Source organism: Scyliorhinus canicula, chromosome 11, assembly GCF_902713615.1.
Source record: "Scyliorhinus canicula chromosome 11, sScyCan1.1, whole genome shotgun sequence".
NCBI lineage: Eukaryota > Metazoa > Chordata > Chondrichthyes > Carcharhiniformes > Scyliorhinidae > Scyliorhinus > Scyliorhinus canicula.
In genome coordinates this window covers 120425538-120446060 of record NC_052156.1, presented here as the reverse complement: position 1 = coordinate 120446060, position 20523 = coordinate 120425538, and the positions used below count along the sequence as shown (strand labels likewise).

At 48.0% G+C, this 20523-nt stretch overlaps 1 protein-coding gene across 4 annotated transcripts in view; it reads left to right on the top strand.

Moving 5' to 3' along the window:
• Positions 1-20523, top strand: part of LOC119973336 (copine-8) — a 449311-nt gene that overhangs the window by 408816 nt on the left and 19972 nt on the right. For all 4 annotated transcript variants that reach the window (XM_038811212.1, XM_038811215.1, XM_038811214.1 and 1 more), the window contains 2 exons: positions 4647-4774; positions 7118-7220. In XM_038811212.1, coding sequence (XP_038667140.1) covers positions 4647-4774; positions 7118-7220 — 231 coding nt within the window. The remainder of the gene's footprint in view (positions 1-4646; positions 4775-7117; positions 7221-20523) is intronic.

Sequence of the window (20523 nt, the reverse complement as noted above, 5' to 3'; positions counted from 1 at the left end):
CTAGTTATTCGGATCATTATTCGTGGGTGCAGAACATAAAATTCATTATATCCAGACACGTAAAGTTAAAGATAGCTTATTGCGATCACAGACCAGATCCCAACAATAGCTAGGACACTGCACAGAAAGCCCAATATTTTAGTTTATTTGTAAAACTGTGTGGAAAGAATGATTTGCCCCAAGAGTGAATGCATGAAGAAATAGGGGGCGGAATTCTCCACGCCCCGTGCCAGGGAGGGGGGCTCCTTCACCGGTGAGGGCCTCCGATGGGGACTTGGCTGAAATCGGGGCCCACCGATCGGCGGGCCGGCCTCTCCATCGTCGGGGCTGACGGGTTGAGGACGTCCCCCGTGCATGCGCGGGTTGGCGTGAACCATTCCAGCGCCATGCTGGCACCCTGTGGGGGCCAGGATCAGTAGTGCCCATGCCCATTTCACGCCGTCGTGAAACGCGACGATGTTCACGACGGCGCGGAAACTCTGCCTCCATTTCGGAGAATCCCGCCCAGGGTTTGGGTATTTTTAATGGATGTAATATTAAATTTCTTAACTTCACACCCAAAAAGAACAACTTACAATCGCCCCTTAAACACTACTACTCAATTTCCAATTAAACAGCAAGAAACAAAACAATTAGGCCTCAATCTATCTTTCTGTGGGGGAATTGTGGACTCAGCATCAGGCAGATCAAAAAGCAACTCCCCTTCCAAAATGTCTCTCTGCATTCCTTGGCTCCACCCAGCAACGCCCTCATCTCCCCAAGCTGAAAAATAAATCAGCCTGTCCCCCATGTATGTGGTCAGCATGGCCCCTGGTTTCATTGCAGCCCACGGGAACAATGACCCCTCGGAGGTGCCTCAAGCTCTATTGCGAATGATAGACACAATGGTTCCTGTGTCCACTTCGATTTCCTGAGGGTGACCATTGATCGGAGTTTAATTTTGATTGGGGGAACTTTGAGGGTGGTGATGCAATTCCGCTGCATCAGTTCGTCTTGTCAGGGCTGGCGGCTTTGCAAGATCCGAGCCTGATGTGCCTTTGGCTTCCAGCCTGGGCGGTGCGCTACTGACGGTTCTGGCAGCCTTGCCTTAGGCATATCTTTCGGCTGCAGGTCCAGGACTCTCACAACTGTCCCTCATAGTCCTCTGGGGAAGCTTGCGGCCATCGACCCATGCCCTCGCATGCTTTGGTTGAGTGGTGGGTGAGGAGTGAAGGAGTTCATCCGGGGGCCTGTTTTTTCTATATGGAGGTCTTTTGACATTGATCGCGCTGTAGTCCATTAAACCTTGAGGTTCCTGGGCCCTTTCTAGGCATTTTCCATGGACAGTGCCAGCTCTATGGTTCTTTTCAGGGCCAGGGCAGGCAGTTTTCTCTGTGTCACAACATTGTTTATCTCGCATTCCAGACGGTCCCGTAGCATCTCCAGCAGGGGTGACCCATACTCACGGGGCGCGATTCTCCGCACCCGCGGAAAATCGCAAAGTCGGCGGACTTTTGCGACGGCCTGACACGGCCCCATTCCCGACGTATTCACGTCCGGGAAATGGGCTAGGAACGGGGCCGCATAAATCACGTGCGCGATGACGCCGGAACGCAACGACGACACGAACACGCCCACGTGAGGCCGCCCGACGCCATAAAAAGGCGCGGGCGAGCACAGAAACTGTAGGCCAAGATGTCGGAGCCAAGGAGAGCAGCCCCGCGATTCTTGGAGGCTGACATCGAGACGGTGCTGGATTCAATCGAGCAGAGGAGGGGCGTCATCTGCCCGCGTAGAGGGCATCGCCACCCTGCCAACGCGGTGCGCCAGGCCTGGTGTGACGTGGCTGCTGCCGCCAGTGCTGTGGACAGACCCCTCGCTCTGCAGAGCAATGTAGGAAGAAGATGCACGACCTCACCAGGGCTGCCAGGGTAAGTGCCAAGAGGGTGCCCCCGGGTGACAACCATCCCTCCCCCCCTTTACTTAATCACCCCCCCTCAGTCTCCCACACTCCCCCCCCCCTCCGTCTCCCACACTCCCCCCCTCCGTCTCACACACTCCCCCCATCCGTCTCACACACTCCCCCCCCTCCGTCTCCCACACTCCCCCCTCTGTCTCCCACTCTCCCCCCTCCATCTCCCACACACCCCCCTCCGTCTCCCACATCCCTCCCGCTTTGGACCCCCCTCCCGTTCTCGGGGATGCCTTCACCGTTGTGGCCAGACTCCAGCAGTGCGCTGAGCTGTGCGCCGAGCGGTGCGCTCACCTCCTCGAAGCTCTCGTCAGCCAGCACGACTGGTTGACGAATTTGAAAAGTAGGTGTGTTGGCCGGCGTGAAAACATTGCGTGATGACGTCGGGACTTCGGCCCATCCGGGCCGGAGAATAGCGGAGGGCCAAGAAGTCGGGCTTCTGGTCGTGTCGGGGGGTCTGTCGAGGCCTTTGCCGGGAATGCCGACGTGTAGTTTGTGCGGGGTTCGGAGAATAGTGGGAGGGTGTCGGACCGGCGTCGCCGTGAAAATCGGCGCGGCCCGCTATTCTCCGAACCGGCGTGAGAGCGGAGAATCGCGCCCACAGTGTTTCACCAGTTTCCTGAGCCTGGTCAGGAATTCTGTTCGGGGTTCTCCAGGAATTCTTTCAGCCGTGTTAAGCCTGTAGCATTGGAGAATTACCGATGGTCGAATTACAATGCTCGGCAATGAGTCCCAGCTGGGTGGGCCACCACGCGTTACCATGGGTACCCATACTCCATGTGCCCCACGGTGGGAACGATAAGTGATTTCCCATGATCCTTGTGAGGGTTATCACAACAAGTAAAGCTGAGATAAGAAACACTGAATGTAACAATTGAAATTTACTATTTTCCCAACTGTCTTTTTGAACCCTCAACTTCAACTTCGTACAGCTGGCTCCAGTTCTGGTAAAACTGCTGTAAAACAGCTGAGTTTGTTTTGTAACAGTACAGCAATTATTGTCTGTTATGAAATTGGTTACAGAAGAAATATATATGATTTAATTTCTATTCAAACGCCAATGTGAATTTAATTCTTCATGCACTTGTGTCACTTCAAGGAACTATAAATCCACGCTAATGATTTAACTCATTATTAAGACCAGTTGGATTTTGGACATGTGAGTGGACTTTGGGTTTCGACCTTTTTTAAAATGACAGGTGCACGGCCAGTATTACAGATGAATAAAAATGGAAATGAGACAAATAAATAGCCATACACCTGGAATAAAGATTTTATTTTTCTAATACATCAAATTATCTTGCCGGCATGTTCTGATTCAAATAACGTGCCAGAATCAGGGGCTATCTAATTGGTTAAGCTTTTTTTAGCTGCAAGCATTTGAACGTTCTGTGTAGGTTCTCATTTATGTTATTATGAAGCTACTATTTTGACATTTAACTTGAGCAATGCTTACCTGTCAGAACATGATTAAATGAATTTCCACCTGAAGCTACAAGTGAGGACTTTGGAGTGCTTTAATGTGACCCTGGGCGGATTCTCCATTGCCCGAAGCTGATATCGTAATCAGCGATCGGGCGGAGAATCCCTGTTTACGACCGAATCCGGGACGGCACCTGTTTTCAGATGATCCGCCCGGTCCAAAACGCCATCATAGACGTTACCTGAAGGCCGTTCCCGATGCCCCGCCCCGTTAGACAGAACTCCCAATCGCGTGGTGCACGTGTGCTCGCAGTTTTCGTGAACTTGGCGTGGCAGGCTGCAGACTGTGTCCAGCGCTGCCACAGTCGGGCCTGAGCCGTGCTGTTAGCTGGGGGGGGGGGGGAAGCTTCGGCGAGGGCTGAGGGGACTCGTGGGGGGTGGCATGGGGGTGGCGAGGGGGTGCCAAGGGGGGCACTATCTGGCAATTCGGGCCAACTATTGTACTGCGCGACCACTGCTGGCCGTCGCCGTGCGCATGCACAGCCACAGACCCGGTAATTCTTCAGGCGTTTTTTTCAGGAGGGCCGTACGTTTTACGTAGCGTGGCTGCTAGCCCCTCACTGGTCGGAGGATCCGTGCGGGGGTGGCACCAACATTTTTGTCATAAAACCAGACACATCCTCCGGACATGGCCTTAAATCGGAGAATCCAGCCCCCTGTTTATTATCTCATCTCCCAAGTTAAATATTTTGTGGCATCATGAAGCTGGATTTTATGGAGTGCCACATTCCGAATGGAAAGTCAGTAGTCAGCGCCATGATTCATCCCACCCGAAGCCCAGTTGGCTATAGTAGTATTAGGCTGGAATTACTCATGATGTTCCTTAATGATATCAGGGCACTGACGGAACAACTCCCATCGAACCTTTGGGCCCAAACTTTAGATGTCTTCTCGCGAGGATTCCATCTTAGTTCTGATCAGAATTTGAGGATCCCTGGGCCTGATTCTCCACCAGCGCTCGAAGATTTCCCGACGACATGGGGCTACCCCACAATGCGAAAACCCATTGACTGGCCGGTGTAACGGAGAATCCCGCCAGCGGGTCGGGGCAGAAAAGTGGCACTGCAGGGCGGAGAATCCAGCCCAATGCGTTTGAGTTTCCTTCTTTTAATAAGGTCACATTTATTTCTTGGAAATACAAAATGTAATTGTAACCTTTTCGTAATTAATAAGCTGTGATATATTTTATTCCCCTGGCCTTTTGCTTTTGCAGAATGGAAACCCTCATAATCCATATTGCCAAGGAATTGAAGGAGTTATGGAAGCTTACTACCGGAGCCTAAAGTCTGTGCAACTTTATGGACCAACCAATTTTGCTCCTGTAATTAATCATGTTGCAAGGTACTTCAGACTTTTATAATTAGAGCGTGACATATGTCAACTTTTTTCATTATTGAACTGCACGATGTTTTATTACCAACCGCATATTGCAACTGCACAATTTGAGGACCATTAGACGTAGCAGCAGAAGTAGGCCATTCAGTCCATCGATTCTGCTCTGATATTCAATGAGATCTGGACATTCAAGATATGTGAGGTATATATTGTACATCTTTCCGCTCCCTTATTATTCGTAGCACAAGACAGTTTGGGGAGGGGTGGAGGAGGGTGGCAATAGTAGAATTCATTGTAAATAGGCAGAATGTCACTGGTGCCTTTATTTATTTATGAATAACTGAATGGATTGAGTCTGCACTCCTCCACATAGACAGCTGAGAATTTCGACCATAGTTTGCAAGCATATTTCATGTTGTCATGCAGGAAGTATTTCTGTTCCAATGAGGAAATAGGCCTTTTATCTTTCCATGTGTGAAGGTATTTGCCTCCTCGTGTGGTCAGTTCAAAGTTTGCTAGAAATGGAGTAAAAGAGTCATGAGTAGATCTCATGCGGCATCGTTCATGGGTTACCCTCAACTTGGAATGATGTTATTTATTCACAGTTCCATTTCAGCCTGAGCATAGCAGTGGTCCGTGCAAAGGCCTTGCAACGCAGCACCAAAGCAATATTTCACTTGACTGCCAAAAATATGCATTACTTTAGCCCAAACATTCCTGTGGAGTTGTGATGGTGGCAAATGCTTGGCGTGGTCAGAGCTTAGTCTGTCCCTTGCCTGTGCTCATGGCCTAGTGCATTTCTTGGAGTTGGGGGCATTTTGGCTGGATGTCATATGCAAACTACCCAAACCCATCCCGCAGCCCACCTGCTGTGTTACATCGTTTACCAGCAGAACCCCCCCCCCCCCCCCCCAGCAGAACCCCCCCCCCCCCCCAGAAAGGAGATTTAGTGCACTGACAAGGAAAGATGTGTGGGCTCACAGCATGTTTGTGGTACATTTTTTCTGCATGTTTATACAACCTACTTAAAATGAAAGCAGTTTTGCCCTTCTCTCCCTGAAAACCTCTCAATTATTTACACTCTTTTTGTTGCCTTTGAACTTTGGATCTGCAGTATTTGCCCTCTGCTCAAGTAACTAATATGATTATGAAGGATCGATTTTCTTCATTCTATTGCCCAGGGTGGATTTATATTTCTGCTGAATTATTTGTGAAGATAGCACCAGGGTGGCTTTACTCACCACCCAGCTCTTGGGACATGTGGCTATTTACCAAGCTTGGGACTGACTTGACAAACTCCAGTTGCCTATGTCCGAGCTCCGTGCCAAATGTCACAAATATCCCCCCATGTCACTGGTTCAATGGCAAGTCATTCAGTTGAACCAAACTACTATAGGGAATGAGAAGAGTAAGGGCAGATGGGCCATTTGGCTTCGACCAAGGCACTGAATCAGCACATAGAGATGGCACATCCAGCCCAGTCCTTTCTGAAAACTAAGAAATGTTGGCAGAGCTGTGCCACAACTTTGTCAAGCAATAGCTTGATGTAGTCATACTCACAGAACCATATCTATCAGCCAACGTCCTAAACTCCTCTTACACCATTGCTGTGTATGAACCACCAAAGGTTGTACATGGTCAGCAGAATTGATCCTTGAAATGTTCAAGGTTGACTCATTGCCATCTTTATTTGAAATTTGAAACAATATATCAGTGGGTGTTAAAACGTGATTTCTCATTTTTAGATTTCATTGACAAGTGTTTATAGAGTGAACTTCAGGGAATATAGTTCATGACAGAAACCAGCTAATTTGCACCACATGAAGTTTTTTAAAAATTTATTCATTCATGGGGTGTGGGCAATGCTGGCTCGGCCAGCATTTGTTGCCCATCCCTAATTGCCCTTGAGAAGGTGATGGAAACCACCTTCTTGAACCACTGCAGTTCCTGTGGTATACCAATACTACTTTGTATTACTAGATGATAGCCCCAGTATTCAAACCCCTGTACCATATATTTGTTGCTTATATGGAAATGACCTTAGATTTTCAAAGATACTGCAATTGGTTAGATTTTTTGATGCAGCCTGCTGCATTTGGGATCTGCACTTCCATTGCACATTCTGGTGTTTGTTTGGATCCATGCTTGCTGTAAGTGGTTTAGAGTAACGGACAAATGATCTGAACTCAAGAAATGACTGTTTTTGCGGTTAGTGTAAACGCACTAATGTGTTCTTCCGACATTTTCCAGGTATTTTATACGGGCTGAGGCATCCCTTAAAATAGTAAGCAGTTTCTAGGCTTCAGTATCTTTTCAGATTCCAGCATGCTCTTCTTGTCCTTATTGCAGGTATGCTGCCTCAGTAAAGGATGGTTCACAATATTTTGTCCTTCTTATTTTAACTGATGGCGTCATCTCAGATATGGCACAAGCAAAAGAATCCATTGTCAACGTAAGTCAAATATTTGTTAATTATTTTTTTATTTCTGTGTGTGAAGCCACTAAATGTGGAAGGATGAGGTAAAGGGCCTGACTCGATAGAATAATATTGTGGTTATGTTTCTGCAATAGTAATCCAGAGATGGCGAGGGTTGCAGTGTTTGTGGGGGGGGGGGGGGGGGGGGGATATTGTTGTCTGTTGGTTCAGTTGGCCGGTTCAGAATAACTCCCAACAGCTTGGGTTTGATTTCCATTCTGGCTGAGGTGGACTTGGGGTCTGTCTTCTTGCTGTGCACTTCAGGATGGAAGACAATTTCAAACCGTCACTGTAAAAAAACTGCCAAGGAAAATGACTCAGGATAAAAAATCAGCTGCTACAATGAGCCAAGGGCCTGCCTTTGGGCAGAGCTCACAACAATTAATGAATCCAGAGACCTTCATTAATGGTCTGGAAACATGAGTTAAATCCCCCCCGCCAAAATTAATGTAAATAATTGGACTTAAAAAAATAATGGTGACCGTGAACCTATCAGATTGTTGTAAAAACCCATCCGGTTCACTAATGTCCTTCAGGGAGGGGAATTTGCCATCTTACCCGGTTTGGCCTTGTAGCATCTCTAGGTTGGTGGGTAATGTGATCGACTATTAACTATCATCTGAAATGGCCTCGCATGCTACTCAGTTATATTCTAGAAGATGACTCTCTACTAACTTTCCAAAGAAATCAGGGGTGAGCAATAAGTAGGCCTTTATCCCATGAAAAAAAATTTTAAAGTCCAAAAACAATCCCTTACATGTAGAAGGTGAGTGAAATTTACCAAAGATATCTGAGCTATTGTGCGTTGAAATGCAATTTTAAAATTGAGAATTTTTTATCAAGTCCTAAATTATGGATTCTATCAAGGAGTTAATTTTGCCTTGCTGCTGTGATTAGCTAAAGGGTTGTTTCCCGATATGGATACTCCATATGCAGTAAAAGGCAATCTGCCTCATGGCAATTTCTGAGTAATTTGGCTTAGAGGCTCTTACGCAGGATTGTGTGCTCTTGCATGCATCTCGCCTTATTATAAAATTCAAGTTGATCCAACTTTTTAGAATTTTGGAGGAAGACTCAAAGATGATTCATAATCAACACTGAATATGCAAATATGTTATCTATCTTGTTGTTACACTGTGCTAGGGTTCCAAACTATAGTGCACAACCTTTCTGGAAAGTTCCTCCATGCATTTGTGTACTACATAAAAGTGAATGGCTCTTAATTTACTGTGGAAACACTATGGCCTGGATTCTGGGGTAACTGGCATTGTAACAGCTGCCGAAATCCTCCATTTGGGAGACTAAGTGTTGACGTTGGGACTGAATTACATGCGGTTTGCGTTCCCTGGGGGGCGCTACTCGGGGAGCCATTCAGAAGATGCTAATCAGTCGGAAATCTGCTGGCATGAATTCCGAGCAATACCCGACCCAGAGGGCGTTCAAACCGCTGGGGTCGGCTTTAGCTCCAAAGAGCCTGGCAGCTGGAGCTGTTTTTAAGGGCTCCACTTACCACACTCACTCCAGCCAGCAAGATGGCTCAGATCAGACCTGTCCCCAAGGTTGGGAGTCCGAGGTGAACCCACAGCTCCATGCCAGTGAGGAGCAGAGGGATATCCTCTTCCCCAGGGGGTCGCAGACTCAAGCCTGCCCTCCTGAACACTACCTGGGAACTGTTGGCAGAGGTAGTCAGCACTGCCAGCCCCAGCAGGAGGACACAGCTGGTGATCCAGATGAGTGGAGTTCACTGTAAGGTTCCAAAGGCTGCAGTGCAGGTGTCCTCTGGCTGGGGTAAGCTCTGCTGATCCCCTGCTTCCTTTGCAAAGGGACGTCGCTTCTGAGGAATGCCAACACCTGGTGGGCCCCTGATTGAGCTTGACCCTTGATGATACAGCTGGAGTATGTGTGTCCAGAGAGGCGGCCTGGATGAGCACCCAGATGACCAGAGACCTTCTGAGCATTTAAAGGACATATGCAGCACTTAGAAGTGTGAGCAGCCAGGAGCTTGCAGGGCCAAAGGGGTGCATTTAAAAGACAGACTGCAGCAATGGTGGTCTGAGCCAGGTCACCCCGGTCCTGAGGGGGACACCCCAATTCCCTGAACTGTGCACCAAGTCACTACTAGCTATTGCCCCAGCCCAGGAAACCGGCCCCCAGCAAGCCAGGCAGTTTTCATCAATTTTTCAATGTTTTTTTTAGCTTCCTGCTCCCCCTCCACAGCCATGGCTCCCAGTCCACGTTTGTCAATACTTGTAGTAATTCACATCTGGGAGACCTCTGCCTGAGAGGAGCAGAGCATCGCGGAAGGGGGGGACAATACTGTGTCCAACCCACTATTCACAGTTAAATGCATGCAAACCTTGTTATCGCCACCAGCGGGGAACTGGAGCATGGCGCCTAATTGGCACCGGGTGTGGTTCTCAATTTTGTCCGAATGCCCGATTCTCTGCCCGATCACGGTTCACGTTTGCGGCATCGGGAAGCGAAGAATTTCGCCCAGCCACTAAGAAAGCTGCTCACAGAAACCTAATGATACCTGTGGTGCAAATTTCACCTTTCCAATGTTAACTTGTTACCGTGCAGCAGCAACGCAAGTGGTATTTACCAGTAATAGGCTGCTGCTGTCAGCTGTAAAAGATATTCTGCCTATCACACAAATGAGCAAATGTGGTATATGACTTGCAGTGCCAGTGTGATGCTAGGTATGTACACTGTATGTCCCAAAGACTGAGGGATCATGTCAAACTGCATGTCCCTTCCACTATTCGCAAGGGGCAGTGTACCAGCGTGGGAAGAGGTTAGTACAAAGAACAAAGAAAAGTACAGCACAGGAACAGGCCCTTCGGCCCTCCAAGCCTGCGTCGGTGGTCAGATGGTCAACACTGGGGGTGATCAGGCAGCACGGTGGCCTAGTGGTTAGCACAACCGCCTCACGGCGCTGAGGTCCCAGGTTCGATCCTGGCTCTGGGTCACTGTCCATGTGGAGTTTGCACATTCTCCCCGTGTCTGCGTGGGTTTCGCCCCCACAACCCAAAAATGTGCAGAGTAGGTGGATTGGCCACGCTAAATTGCCCCTTAATTGGAAAAAATAATTGGGTAATCTAAATTTATAAAAAAAAAACATTGGGGGTGACTGTGAGGTTCCTGGGTGGAGTTCCACGAGAGATCAGGCTGTAAGGGCAGAGCGGAGGACTCAAGAATGGGGTGCATCCATATATTATGGTCTGCTGCCCTCTTCACAACTTGGCACTGCAGAAGGGTGACCAGCTGGACAAGGAGGAGATGGGGAGCGACACATCTCCTCGGATAAGGAAGAGATCCAGGAGGACAGTGAAGGGCAACCTGTGGAGGAGGAGGTGGGAGGACCTCAGACGATGGTCAGGGCCATGATGACTTTCATTGAGGACTGAGCGATGCTTGACAGAGAGCTGAACGCGTACTGCCAATGAACAGGCTTATCATGGTGTTCACAGACACTGGATGATCACTCATCTCCTTTAGCCCCTCCTAGAACTGGGGTCCTGGTGTCTTCCTCCAACTAACATCCGAGGCGGGCAACCTCTCTACAATTTGTCAGCCTATGGCCTCCTCATCACTGTGGAATAGTGGCAGACAAGAGAGACCTGAGCATTGATGCTGGGGAAGGGGTTGGTGGTGGTGGTGATGGGGGTGGGGGAGATGGGGGGGGGCCTATGCTCGCAGCAGCGTGTCTTTACAGAGTCATCAGTGTGGGAGATGGGAGAGACATAGCGCTGCCACTCTCATACTCCACAGGGATAGTGCCGGGTTTGCGTGACGGCTCGTGAAGCATTGCGCCAGGAAATGACAGGGTGGAGGATCTGCTGGTGAACAAAGTGATGTTTAATACAAGAGTTATATCACAATGGTGACATATCTACATTAGTACCGAGATTCAACCGCGCCCAGTTGATGCCTACAATTTCTTAATCTTCCTCACCCTCTCGCTACATTTAGTTGCTCCCTTAGGATCCAGCACTGAGGTTGAGGCAGCGTGCCACTCCCTGTTGCTTGAGATGACTTTGGCGGGGGTCTCCTGGGGCCCTGGACCTTGAGAGTCTGGGCCTACTTTCAGGCAGCATGGATGTTCCAGTGCTGTCCTCCTCAGTGTGCTGGACTGGAGGTGTGTTTCTCACAGGGAGGGGGTGACAGATGAGCTGAGTTCCCTGGGTGGGAGTCCCCAGACTGTGGTCCTCTTCCCGCCAGGTGTATCCGGCCCCAGGGCTCCTTATGGATTAGACGAGCAGCTAGAGTGAGATCCGGAAGCCTCCCGGCCACTGTCCTCTGATGCTGAATCTTGTGGGTTCCCACTAGTGCCTGCACCATGCAGTTGAAGACGTGCACCATGAAGATCATGCTCTCAACCATGGAGATCATGAGCTGAACCATGGAGCAGACATCCCCCGCCATGGAGCGCACATCCTGCGCCAAGGTCTCCACTTCAGACGCCAGCTTTGCAGTGTTGGTCTTGTGTTGGAGTGATGGCATCTCAGGCAGAAGTCGAAGTGCCTCCCCCAGTTGGCCTTGCACTCCAAGGAGGGATGTCGTCATCCCTTCCTGATACCCACAATTCTGCCTTAGCATGTTCAGCAGCTCTGGGACAACCGGACGCATAGGCATGTCATCAGCCAGGTCTCAGCAGATTTTGGGGTCCAGCATCCCTCCAACTGTCAGTTCCCTGGGACATTCCATCCTCTGTATGCTGTGGATCTTTGATTGTGAGATGCTGACCAGTGAGTGAACCAGAGGCTTACCTATTAGGTAATCTCACTGAGGTATGAGTATCTGCGCTGGTGGAGGGTGTGGGTGACAGATGTGACACCTCTTCCCTGGTGGTGCCCGAGAAGTCTCCCTCGGAGATGCTCATGTCCATGGTCTCCAAGGGGTGCGTGGATGGTCCTGGCTAGTCGTATGATTGCCCTGCAAAGGATTAGCGAACCCCGGGGTTAAACGATGGGACAAAGTTTACTCACATGAGGCTTGGAGATTGACTGTGTGTCTTGAGGGTTCTCACTTTTGTCTGTAGCCCACACTCGTCACAGTCACAGTCTTGCTCCATCCCAGCCAGCTCAAGGGCTCTTTCCTCAAAAGGTGTGGGGCGTCTGAGCTCGGGCATTACTCTGGGTGGCTGTGCCCGCTCACACCTGTTATGCTCGATTTTATCCTGTAATGAGACAGATGGGGAGAGTGTAGGCAGGAATCCTGCCCGTTCAGTTGGTGATGAGGTGAGGTATGAGTGGGACTTGAGTAGGGATGTGAGGAGCAGAGAAGAAACTGGGGTGACCATGGGGATTAGATTGAGGGAGAGGGACTCGTGACATGTGTTGGCAACCCGCAAAGTGGCTAGGTAGGAGGTCACCTTTGAGATGTGAGGGGTGTGTGAGGGGCTCACATGGTGGTGGCAGACTCCCCCTGGCCATGCGAAGAAGGTCATTCATCTTTTTGCGGCACTGCTACCCCATCCTCATCAGCAGGGGCCTGGCACTGTCTGGGGCTGCATTTACCTCCTGGATGTCGGCGTGACCATGGATGGAGGGCATTTCACTTCTGCTGCACTCCATCCAAGAGCCTGGTCAGGGCTCCCTCTGAGAAACGTGGTGTGGCTTCCTGGCCGCCATTCCCTCGAATGGATCTGGAACAAATGCTGGGGAGATGTTCATATGGACCCCCTCACTGATTACAAAAAATAAGTTGCTACGTTGTGCTTCAAGCAGTGAGAGACTGTCACGAGCCCGGCATGATTAACGTGGTTAAAAGAAAGTTTTGTTAAAGATGCTCGATATTCCACGGGATTTTTCGCACCAGTTTTCTCACCAGAACCTACACTTTGTCAAATTCTTGGAAGATTCTGCCCAATGTTTGGCACTTAACTGTCAGTCACCATCAACTGGTGCATTCTCTACGGCAATGCCTGTACCATTCAGAGTCCACAACCAATCAGCACCCACTTGTCATATAGTCTAAAGTTCTTGCGATTGTCTTGATGAGTGCAAGACCAACAGCTTTGACAAAATGCATTTTTCTAGCAATTAACTGGAAATTGTTGGAAAGAATGAGGGCGCCAAGAGAGCCCAGAGGCTGGTTGGAATCAACTGGACATGAGAAAAAAAATAGAGTCAAGATAGAACGAAATAGGGACAGAAATAGGTTGAACATGATGGACCCAGCAGGACAGTTCTGTTTGTGGATTTTGGGAAGGAGATAGAAATGGCTTGTTCAGGATTTGGGTATCACAAGATGATAGAGGCCGTAGTGTTTTGAGATAAGAAATACCAACAGCCTTACTGTTGAACTCTATTTACTGTATTGCAATACTGCTGACTGTTGTGCTTGGATGCTGGTTTTGAAGCCTGGAAGGTTTAGCACTGGATAGTGCTTGGCAGCCTTGACATTTGCCTGATGCGTTTTTTTCTTGTTGCTTTGCTGCAGGCAGCTGCCAATTCCAGATCATTTCCTAATACTAGCAGATGTAATGTGCTTTTGGCAAGACAGGGAACCTTAAATAATTCATGAGGATGGCTTTATAGTTTCAATGCTATTCTCAGTTGCGTTGAACTCAAATCCTTTACCATATCAGATATGTCTTTTTACAATGTTATTTTTAGCATTTTGCATGTTGCATGACATTTTTGGAATAACTAAGGGCAATGTGGTGATTAATTTGCAGCCAGCAACTGTGGCTTTGAAAAAAATGCGACTGGGGTGCTGGGTAGTGCAGACACTGACCTGTCACTTTTTATTCAGTGGGAGTGATGTTAACTTGTTGTGTCGGGTATTAACAGGGCAGTCACGGCCTCAAAATGTGGTCAGTGGTCTGCTTGCTTTGTTAACCCTGACATTGTGGCCGCCGCCATTTTGATAGGGGCCTCCTGCTGGGCGTCCAATCTGCCTGTTTCATTTTTACTCCTTTTTGTCGTTGGAGTATTTTTCCCACAAATTTCCACGCTGTTTTCAAACCATGATAAATGCTGAATTAGACTTGGAAGGCTTCCAGCAGACAAAACGCATGCCTGTTTTCCCGAGTTTGATTTTGTTCCTGGGACACATCATTAGCATGAAGTTAGAGGCTCTGGTTTGGGGAGGGGGCGCCAGCACAAAGCATGGCCGATCAAGAATGTCACCCATGTTAACACTCTCCCGAAGGCATTTTGGAACAATTTGCATGACGATAACTAACCCGTTTGGCCGGATATGAACATATCTTCTGTGGCCATGAGGGCCTGCGGATGAGATCCGAATCCGCAGTTTCCGCCTCATTGTACCACGAGACCTCCCACTTATTTTGAACCGCATAAATATTCCTGACTGCAATAGGCAGTCTGGTGGTAATGTTCGAACCAAAGGCATTTCAACGCAGAGGCAGGAGCTCTACCAACTGAACCAGTTGGGCTACACATCTGCCTGTTTCAGGCAGTTGGCCCCTCTTAGTATGCAGATCCGTAAACTGTAGGGAAGGCACTCTGCGAAAGGACATGTGAAATTATTTGTGTGTGGAGTCCGGCGGAGCATGAAAGCACATTAAAGATGCAGTGTAAATGCAAGCTTTCAAAGACCCGTGCCAATTGCAGAGCAATTGGTGGGTTTTGGAAAAGCAACAAGTTTAGAATTTGAGTTTGTTTAAATTTCAAATTGCAGCCATCTCTTCGCCATGGAATCATGCTCCGCTGGTTAGGGGCCCTCCCGAGAGACTCCAATTGGCCATTGTGGGAAATGGACAAAATTTATTGAATTAAGACTTGGGCATATTGTTGACATGGAACAGAGAATACAGGCATTTTTAATCTGCCTCTGGCTCCGATGCTAAGTACCTGAAAAAGGAAGATCTCCTTTACCTAGCAAAATATCCCTAGTCCTGGTTTACAAACACGTACACACCATGTACTCTCACACACATGCAAAACAATTGCAGTTATCATTACAGAATCATTTAAACATGGCCACAACTTCAAATTCTTTTGGCCAATCACATCGTAAAAGTTTACAAATATTAAAAATAAATTTAAAAGTGCCATAAAAATGTTCATATAATGTACAAACACTTATTTGTATTCTGTCACCTTCTTCGTGTTTATTTTTTGATAGGATCTTTGTGTAAATGGTACAGAGAGATGATTTCAATTTCGTCTTCAATTCTCATGCGCACAGGGTCAGCTGTAATATGGCAGCCCAGGAAAGTGTCCCTGAACCCAACAGAAATTTTAGGATTGAGTGTAGTTGCATACAGGCCCCATTGGTATCAAGCAACTGAGATGCACACTCCCACTCTGTAGAAGAACATCAGGTGGAACTCTGTGGCCTTGCCTACTGGCGGGATCTTCCAGTCAGTGGAGTTTGGAACGGCTCCCTGCCCCCTGCCACAGGGCCATAGGATTTCACCAATCACTTCACACCTCTCCACGACCCTACTTCTGCTTTCATTCGCCTCTGGACTGGCACCCTCAGTGATCATAGAATCATAGAATCCCTACAGTGCAGAAGGAGGCCATTCGGCCCATCGGGTCTACATCAACCCATCTGAAAGAGCAGCCCAGCTTGGCTCACTCCCCACCCAGTCCCCGTAGCCCCAACAAACCTGCCCATTCCTGGTCACTAAGGGGCAATTTTGTTATGGCCAATCCACCTAACCAGCACATCTTTGGACTGCAATAGTTTTGTGATCTTAGAACATTTGTGAGTCCTGGTGATGCTGCTGGTCAATGGAGAGCTGCTGGCCTCTGATTGGCTGGTAGCTCTTGGGTTGGCAGGGGAAGGGATGGTGAATGGTGGGGGGGAGATTTTCATTACCTAATGGTCACATAATTCCAGTGAACCTTCACCAACAGAGGCAATGCGAGGCACGGCAGCCACTCGGCCAGTTGGCAAGGCCCTCATCTCCAACATAAAATTCCGCCCATTGCTTCACATCGTCATGCAAGAGAATTGGGCCTCACATGCCAGCTAAAGGTCTCTATAGAAATTGAAACAAACTCCAATTTAAAATTTGTTGCTTTTCCAATGGCAGGCTAATGGCCCTGCAATTGCACGGTATTTTTTTGGGAAAAAGCTACCAATTATATAACATCTTTAATGTTGAAAATAAAAGATGCTTCTCTGGGCCTGCTTTATGTCAACATTCACCGTCAGCTGTGGGATGACTGCCTCATTAGTTCATAAAATCATAGCTGATTTCTAATTGCATCATTTAAATATTAGTGAAGTCCCCGAAAAGGTTTAACCAAAATAATGAATATTGAGCCAATGAAGGAGCTAGGAGGAGGTGGTCAAAGAGAAGGGTTTTAAGGAGGTTCAAAGCAGTTAAAAAATAACTCGAATACCTGATTGTAAAGGTAATTGAAAACCCCCTTAAAAACATGACAGATAAGAGTCAGCTGTTGTAACATGGATATGGGCTCAATGAACACTGAAAAGTCGATAAGAAATGTTCGCAGGTGTTAAAGTTAACTCAGTTTTAATGATCAAGGAATATTGTTGAGTTGCATTTTTCTCCATACATTGATATTGAAGGTTTTATTTTTACATGCTCAGATTTTCTTTACGAGATTTTACTCCATTGTTGGCGCTTGCTGTTGCGATTGAAGTTCACCATGAGCAGATTTTTGTTGCGTCTTCTGCTCTCCTATTAAGTCTAGAAAAGCTTTTTCTATGTAAGCTATAAAATGGCATCACTAATGAGGTTAGTTTACTCGATACAGCGGAGGCATTATTACTGGCCTTATCATTACCCCCAGATGAACATTCAAACAAACTGAAACTCCATTATGGTATTGTTTCGTGAACTCCACTTTGTTCAAGATGTTTTCACTAGGCTATTTTTAAAACATTTATTTCACTGGATGTGGGCATCGCTGACTAGGCCAACATTTATTGCTCATCTCTAATTGCCCTTGAGAAGGTGGTATAGAGCCACCTTCTTATACCTGCTGTAGTCCATGTGATGGATTTTATTACCATCCCAGACCAGATCCCACCATTTGCTTGGATACCGGACAGGAATCCCAATCACTTTAATTAAATTTGTAAAACTGTGAGGAAGGGATAGTTCATAATACATAAATTGCTTATGATACATTAAACCAAAATTTATTATTAACACAGTATTAAGCAACCTTTAACAGCACAGGAATATAGTTTACAATAACCATTTAAACAGTGCTTGACTATAAAATGAAACTCTTTAACTCCAAACTGCTACCTTCTTTATCTACAATCAAGCAAAACCCATCACAGGTCAAAACCCACTTTTAAATAAAGCTCGGAAACACACGATTACTTGCCTATCTTTGGATCGATAGACAATTTGAGAGATTGCTTGAAGAGAGAGAGAAATCCTGTCAGGAAGCATCCTACAGATTTTTGTATGTGTCAGACTACTGCTTCACCTGACAGCCTTTTGCAGAAGCTGCTTTTCAGCTCACATCTTCCAGGAACATTAATTTAAAAAATGACTGCTACAGATCTGGTCCCTCCCATTACTGCATCATCTCCATTTCACTCAAATCCCAAGCCCTACTTGCTTAAGTTTAAACACTCTCTAACTATCTACTCTCCTGAAATCAAAACAATAAACTATTAGAGCTCTCCTTTTAAACATAAGCATGGTTTGAAATAATGGGCGTGGTCGGGGGCTACGCGAATCGCGCCACACTGCCCCGATGCCGGGACATGATTCTCCAATGCCATTGGGGCCAGCGTGGTCGTCATGGCGCCGGTCAGGGGCCGCTCTATGCACCGCCCCCCTGCGATTCTCTGGGCCGAGCGGCCGTAAAAAAAAAAAGTGCGGGCGCCGTTCTAACCTGCTCTGAGCTGGCGGGACTTTGGCGCTGAAGGCTCGGGGGGTAGCCTGTTGGGGTGGGAGGGGAGAGGGGGGTCTGATACCGGGGCGGGGGCCTCTGATGGGGCCTGGCCAGCGATTGGGGCCCACCAATCGGCGGGCCGGCTTCTCTGTCTGGCGGCCTCCTTTCCTATGTGCCAGCCCCTGTAGCCCTGCGCCATGTTGCGTCGGGGCCAGCGCCTTGAAAGAGGCCACTGCGCATGCGCATGCTGGCGCCAGCGCCACTGTGCATGCGCGGATCCGACAGCGCCCAGTACATGCCAGGATTGGCAGCTGGAGTGGCGTCAACTGCTCCAGTGCCATGCTGGCCCACTGTAGGGGACAGAATTAGCCCTTGGCTCAGCCCGTTCACGCCGTCGTAAAACGCGACACGTTTACGACGGCATGGACAGTCTGCCGCGGGATGAGAGAATCCCGCCCAATGATTATCTCACTTTTACAACACCTTAATTGCATCCACAGTGTCTGTCTTCCTTTCAAACATTAAAAAAATACTGTAGCATACACACACACCTTAACTCAGGCTTTTAAAACCATTACTGCACCAGATACATACATTACAATGTATATGCTGCTCTCTTAAATATAGTACAATACACAGTGCTGACATGAAGGGGATTCCAGGATTACGAGCAGTGACAGTGAAGGAACAGCAAGATATTTCCAAGTCAGGATGACATGTGGCTGGGGGGGAAACCTGCAGGTGATGGTATTCTCATGCATTTGCAGCCCCTTTCCTTCTAAGTGATAGAAGCTATCGGTTCAGAAGGCGCTGTCAAAGGACAATGGTGAGATGCTGCAGTTTATTTTGTAGATGGAACACATACAATGCATCAGTGGTGAAGGAAGTGAATATTGAAGGTGATGGAAGGGGTGCCAAAAAAGCGGGCTGCTTTGCCCTGGATGAGTTTGAGTTTCTTGAGTGTTGTTGGAACTGTACTCATCCAGGCAAGTGGAAAGTATTCCAACACACTTTTGACTTGTGCCCTGTGGATAATGGACAGGCCTTAGGGAATCAGGAGGTGAATTACATGCCACAGAATTACCAGCCTTTTACGTGCTCTTGTAGCTGCAGTATTTATATGGCTAGTCCAGTTCAGTTTCTGGTCAATGGTAATCCCCAAGATGTTGATGTGGGGGGTTCTGTGATGGTAATACCATCGAATGTGAAGGGGAGATGGTGAGATTCCCTCTTATTGCAGATGGCCATTGACTCGCACTTGTGTGGCGTGAATGCAATATGCCACTTATCAACTTAAGTCTGAATTTTGTCCAGGTCTTGCTGTGTAGGGGAGAGGAACTGCTTCCCTATCTGAGCAGCTGCAAATGGTATTGAACATTGTGGCATCATCAGCAAAAATCCCCACTTTGGATCATTTGAACGATGAAAGGCCATTGATGTTGCTCTGGAAGACGATTGGGTCTAAGACTCCCTGAGGAGTGCCTGCAGGGCTGTCCTGAGACTGAGATGACTGACGTCCAACAACCACAACTATGGTCTTTTGTGCGAGGTCTGATCCCGACCAGAGGAAAGTTTTCGCACTGATTCCCATTAATTCCACTTTCCCTACGATTCTTTGGCACCGCACTTAGCCAAATGCTGCCTTGACGTCAAGGATGTCACTCTCCCATACCTATGAGGTTTTGCTCTTTTGTCCATGCTTGAACCAAGGCTGTAATTAATGGTGGAACCCAAACTGAGCATCAATGAGCAGGTTCTTACTGAGGAAGTGCTGCTTGGTAGCACGGTGCTTCGGGCCTGCATATAGTTCTGCCTTCCCGTTGGTAACAGAGAGTGATTTTGGTCAAAATGGTGGTTGGGTTCTTCAAATTGCATTTGTGACACACTCCTCCCCTCCACCATTTCAACTGCCATGTTTTTCCGCAGCATCATGGAGAGTGCAACAAACGCAGTTTGGGGTGGGGGGACAGTTTGCAGCCTTCATACGCAGTACCAGATCTGCAAGTGAAACCTGACGGCAAGCAGGATCAAAGCCCAGAAACGTTCGCACGGTTCATGTTTTTTTGATTATTTTAAGCAAAGTGAAAAGACACTGGGGGTGGTTTATGCCATCACACTGTTGGGGCAGGACCTGACAGAGCCAGCAAAACTGGCTCCACAGAGATTGGGGTGCCATCTTTAAAGCGTCCCGATCAAAAGTGAAGATCAACTCTTTCCACCCCGCCATTGTGGCTCTGAGAGGGCCAGCCCCCAGTGATTAGCTGCCCCCTGGTACTGCCCCTTGGCACAGCTTGCCATCCTGGAGGCAATACCATGGCATTGCCCATGCATGTTCAACACCCCCCCACACAGGAGCTATACTTACCGTTGCTTCCCCAGTGTATCCTCTCAACTGCCCCCCATCTTTCAAAACCTGTTGTGAACGATGACGAGGTTTGAATATCATGAGGGGGGATCATGTGGAGGCGGGC